The sequence below is a fragment of the Branchiostoma floridae genome, chromosome 12 (assembly GCF_000003815.2).
Source record: "Branchiostoma floridae strain S238N-H82 chromosome 12, Bfl_VNyyK, whole genome shotgun sequence".
Lineage (NCBI taxonomy): Eukaryota > Metazoa > Chordata > Leptocardii > Amphioxiformes > Branchiostomatidae > Branchiostoma > Branchiostoma floridae.
This window is the reverse complement of record NC_049990.1, coordinates 11,890,366-11,896,223: the sequence shown is the minus strand read 5'-3', so window position 1 is coordinate 11,896,223 and position 5,858 is coordinate 11,890,366. Positions and strand designations below refer to the sequence as shown.

The 5,858-nt window shown below is 42.2% G+C and overlaps 1 protein-coding gene across 1 annotated transcript in view; it reads left to right on the top strand.

Moving 5' to 3' along the window:
- Positions 1–4,537: 4,537 nt before the first annotated feature.
- Positions 4,538–5,858, top strand: part of LOC118427746 (cytosolic 5'-nucleotidase 1A-like) — a 3,747-nt gene continuing 2,426 nt past the window's right edge. The window contains exons 1-2 of the mRNA XM_035837668.1: positions 4,538–4,555; positions 5,435–5,605. Coding sequence (XP_035693561.1) covers positions 5,549–5,605 — 57 coding nt within the window. The 5' untranslated portion in view covers positions 4,538–4,555; positions 5,435–5,548. The remainder of the gene's footprint in view (positions 4,556–5,434; positions 5,606–5,858) is intronic.

Genomic DNA, 5,858 nt, shown 5'->3' with positions numbered 1-5,858 from the left:
CCGTACAGCGTGCTGGGGGGAAACAACAGGTGGTTGTGGAGACGTTTTCCTAGGGGTGAGGCTATTGACAGGAAGGTCCTGTAGAGAGTGTGAAACTTCGCACTGTTGAAACACTGTTGACATGCTCGTTCTGTCAGAAATACATTTTTTATGCTGTTGACAGGATCATGCTATAATGTGCATGCAGGGTCGCACTTTTTTTCATAGTAACATGTACAACACTTTTTCTGCACCAGACACTGTGCTAAATGCCTAGGGGATTAGGTATGATTAAGACATAACAAAGGCATAAACAAAGAAATAAGAGAAACAAAACAATCAAGAAACCAAAGTAACAATACATACACAACCATCAATCAGAATCGTCAATCAAAATTAGATTTAGAATAGTACCATAAGGCAAACAAAAGACTGTCCATCATAATTAGCAGTTCAACCAATGATAATAGCATGGAAATTAGAAAATCGACCAATAAGAGAATGGCTGCATGTATTATATATGTTTTTATTTTGTATCTCTTTATACGTGTAGCTAAACTAAGCTGAAAGATATGTGGAAATTCTGAGGTGTTAGTTTCTGTACGTATTGCATAATGAGCCTTTATGGGGTATAGTATACCTATGTATATGTGCTCCGATGTAGTACTATGCAATCATGCAAGGCACCGTCTTTGAACGAATTTCCCCACTTCACTCAGGTAAACTGAGGGAGTATTTAGCTATAGATTCGGTTGAGGGACGACCATAGGATAGGACGATACATTGAAGGTCCGTGTTAGAGGAGAGCCACACTTTGAGCAAGTAAAAGGACTCATACTTTTTCGAAAAGAGCAGGGCTAGGTGTCCTTCCCAATGTGAGTGGGCCAAATCTTATTTGTTACAGAATCTGGCGACAGGCATAAACCACCTCACACAGCCTCCAAGATCAGTGACAGGTCAGCGATCTGACGTGATCGGGCAGAGGGCCTAGCTGGTTTTAAAGGGACACAGAGGCTTTCAACAAACTTCAGTAACGATTCGAGCGAACCACCGAACGCGTTCTAAAGCGCACTTTGGCTCGCCAGCGAGTTGAATAAAATGGCGGACAACTCAAGCGGCGGAGGGAAGTGCGCATATTTCAAGACATCCTCACGGCTCAACAAAGTCGTAGTCATACGTTGTAAATATTGCTGTGCAGTGTAATAAGGTAGACTCACTCCCTTTAAAATTAGCTTTGCTAGAGTACATTTACCACTGTGTCTTGTCTTATATGAATAACGTTACCAATAAAAAAAACACGACTGAAGAGACTGTACTACGGTATATAGTGTATAATGAACGTCGGAGCGAACTATTTTATTACTTTTTTGTAATGTATTTTATTTCCCTAGTGTATATGTTTATCTAGCCGTACCCTAGGCGTCTAAGCTACAGGACCTATGGCTTCGAGATGTTATTCACTCACTTTATGTTAATTGTATTACATTGTTGGTGTGATGAAATAAACCGAGTTAAAACCCCGAGTTGCACCCAGGCCGTGACCTGCGGTCGTCGGGTTTGTTTAAAACTCGGCTCTGATTATAAGCGTTTGTTTTGTTTTGTTCTTATACCGTTTGAGAGCGTAAGTGTTCTTTACTAAAGCCCATCGGAATAGAACGTATAAAAGATTGGGATCACTGTTGAGGACTGTTCAACGGCATCACAATGGGAACAAATGATGAAACATCACAAGCTCCGCCCCCCTACTGTGGAATGGTTCATTCTCAGGTGTGCGAGGTAAACAATGAAAGTGACGTATCGAAGCCACCATCTTGTCAAGAATACTTCCGACGACAACCTGTGGCAAAGAATGACATTTGCCTGCCAAAATCCTCCGAGTGAGGCTTATCGCCCGGACAGCCCCTCAGCGCCTGTGGTTGACTTGCTGTACATGTTCTGGACAGAAATTTAAAGTACATGCATTTAACAAAGTTATTTGACTAGGTAGCATTAAAGGCTAGATGAGGCAATAATTCGGAAATATTACTCACGAAAAAGTTGCACACGAATCTCAAGCAGTAACGACCACTTCGACATCTAGCCATCATTCCATAGATGGCCATGCAATGTTTCCATTTTTGAGTGACTTTGTAACAAACATCCTTTACTTCAAACGCCATGCAATGCAACAGATTTTACGCTGCTGTAAATACAGCATTTTTTCATCAATAGATACTGTCTTTTATTTTACATAACGCAGCCGTCACATGCCCATGTTCCATCACGGGGAGGACTGACTGGGAGACAGCTGACGTGAAAGATCCTCCGGCATGCCTTGCACCTCTCCAGCCTTCCCAGACGCCCTCCTTGTTCGCAGTGGCAGACCAGAGAGATTTGGTGTGCCTTGGTTGGACCGATCCTCCTTCTGCGGCTGGTCAGACGTGGAAACGGTGTGAGTTTCCCCTTTTCGAAGCACTTCTCCAAATGGCCCCTCATCTTCCTTTCGTCATACACAACCCTGCTCACGTCTTGCCCCTCTGCGATGTCCATTGCCCAGGCGATGGCGAACAGCCCGCAATCGTTTTCATTCCAATAACGCTGTACCTCTGGCAACATGACGGACAGGACGTCTGTTTCTTTGTCAGCAAACGCGGCGTAAGACTGGCAAAGCTGGATCAGCAGAGGTTTGGTCATCATGGACACGCCAAGACGTCATACAGGCACACCTGGCCGTCTGTGTAAGACGACAGAACCCAGTGCATGTTACCGCCGTGGTGGATTTGTAGGCCCTTCCCCGTCATCTTGGCAAATCCTACCTCATAGAGACCGATGGTAGGGTCGTCCAAGCCTTGGAGTGCCGGGTACTGGCGGCGCAGCAGGCGCTGGGCAGCCTGGATCTGGTTATATGTCAGCATCTCGCCGACTTTCGGAACCACCTTGTCTTGAACATCTGCCTTCTTTCCCAATTCAGTTTCGACGCTCATGTTACTAGGCGTTGTTTCGACATCTGCCGCGTTAGAGACGTGTAGTGTAGTATCTGAGAGATCAAAACATAAAAAGTCACCGTCCTTGGTCATTTTTCTACATTGTAAGTTCTGTTGCAAATCTAAATCATCACACAGAGATGTTCATATCGTATGAATCCGACTTAGCTGTGTCCGAATTTCCCCCAAATTTACCAACGCTTGAAATATGAGAAAAGTTACGCGAATATGTTAAAAGAATTAAATGGAAATGTCAATCAGAATAAAGATTTTGACATTCAGATCTAGAGCATTTGTGGTTTGGGCGCCCCAATCATACAATACATACCTTTAAAGTCCGTGATGGTGTTCTGGGAGGCAGGGTGGATCACAATGTCTGGAATGTCTCCTCCAGGAGCAGAAACCTCCTCATCTTAGCAGTGGAAACAAATGCGTACAGTCGGAGAGAAAACGTACAAACAGTGCGTCTATGGGTTGACTCACACATACGGCTCGGCTTCTTCGTGTACACGTTTCTACAGTAATTGTTGCAAAGACGACGCTCGCAATTAACTCGGACAATACCTTGGAAACATATTTGCTGGATTGTACAATGACAATGGGCGTTGAAACACATTGTTCAGTTGAATGGAGAAATAGAATGGAGAGTCATTGTCAACTGTTCACCATTAGCCTTGATGGTTGGTGAACCGGCCGGCTCAATGGATGAGGCGGACCACATCATTAAATATTCATATGCCCCTTTCATGTTTGTCTGGTTTCTACCATTAATGCGTTTGTTTGTTTGTTTATTTTTATTTATCCAGGGGTACATGTCGCCTGGCTGGCGTTTTTCAAAGATTCCTGGGGGGAAACCCCGTACATACATAACAATAAACGATAACAATATAAAATCAAATAAATGGTGACACAGCAAGAATTGGCAAATAATAACGCAATTCAACTAAGACAAAATAAGGCAAGTCAATTGTACAACATTAATCCTAAAATAACTCCGAAATCATAAATGAAATCAAATATGTAATGGGAATTTGCATACCAATGTGAACAGAAAAAGACATGACAGATTGCATATTAGACCATGTGGTATTCTGCTGTGTAGATGGTTTTGAAAGTGGAGATATATGATGCTGAAGTATTTATTACCTATGTATATGTAGATGTTTGGCGACAGGCATAAACCACCATTTATATGCAATAATACATTAACCTATGATTACAGTAACCCATATTCTACTCTATATACCCAATAGGTATTTGCAACAATGATATACATGGCTCGTTCTCATTTAAATGGTGAACAATCATTCTGCTGTACCGTGCGTATTGTGCTTTGTCGTACTCAGGTTTTGAGGTTTAGCACGATTAATGGATGAGACGTTTCAGTCGATATCATTACTATTCTACCGGAGATATATATTTAAACTTACCCCTAGATAAACCAATGTGATCATAATACCCTTGGACAAACGAAGGAATCGTCTGTAAGTTTTATGATTAGATTCAGTGATATGTTAAATTGGTTGCACTTCATACAACTATCGCCAGGCGGGGCGGCTGACACGTCAGGTCCGTCTTCGGGTCAAAGGTGAATTGGTGATTGCGGAAGTAAGGTAGGTGGAAGCGTGGGTACGCCTCAGGCAGCCAAATTACAGCAAATATCTCCTCCTGGAGATAAATGGTGACCATCAACACTTGTTAACTATCAGCGTACTACTTAAAGGTAGTCTCAGTCGTTGCCAAACGGTTCAGGACAGCTGACATTTCGTGTAACGACAGCACAGAAAAGTGACGGTTGGTATTTACAACAACACTATGGTATGTTGTTTGCGCAATTGAGTTACTAGTAAAACGTGCCGTCCCGAAATTGATATGGTATCGTGGTAATATCCAATGAATATTGATTGTATTTTGTACTGCTGTCGAATTGTAATAGACATTCTGGTCTCCACAGAGAACCTTGGAAACTAACTCGAGTGAACTTATAGAAGGCAATGGCAGATTCATCAAGCACAAATTATTATAGTACAACCGGTAGGTATGATAATATCAATCATTCTTAGACCCCAAAGCAGCTACAATTACTAAATCATTATGTCTGATATGGGCAAAATGGGGTGCTTGCAATTAAAATGGATAACGAATTATTCCATCTGAGTGTTATTTATTTAGTTAGTTTTATCACATTTGTGGAAGGATTGACATAACAGGTGACTATTACCTTTTCAAGATGTCGACCCGGAAGCCAGACTGTAGTTAACGATATCGAATACAGATATAACTTATAGTTAACGTTACTAGCATTCCATTTTTTCCCCAAAAATTTATGAAGGGGACTAAAAGGACCACAATTGGTATGAATTGAATTTCATCTACACATATAACGTTGACAATCTATCAAAAATGTAATGACTCCATAAAACTGCATTATCTGACCTAAGACTTAAAAGAGCTGACTTATTTCTTTTCTTATTTCATTTCTTGTTCTTAAGCCTAAGGACAGAAGGAACACGATCACAGTTGCTCTGTCAGCTCGAGCGTTGTTTGACCTGGAGACAGAGAACAAGTTTTATAAGGAGAATGGACTGGAGGCGTACATACAGCATATGGTGGAGAGGGAGAATGAAGTCCTGGGAAAAGGACCAGCTTTCGAGTTTGTGGAGGTAATTAAGGGTTTTCACTGTAGAGTGAGGGTCTGCATGGGGGTCCTGACAGCTTTACGCTAGAATTGGGCTGGCCGACAACGTTTTACGTTAAATTCACGAAGGACGGCAGCAATTTACGCTAAATTAAGAAAGGTTGGCAACGCTTTATACTTAATTCTAGAAGGCTGACAACATTGTACAGAGGCGGTGGCAACAAATTTACCGTCTAGCGGTGAAATATTGCTGACCTACGCGCGAGGGCGTTCCGGGC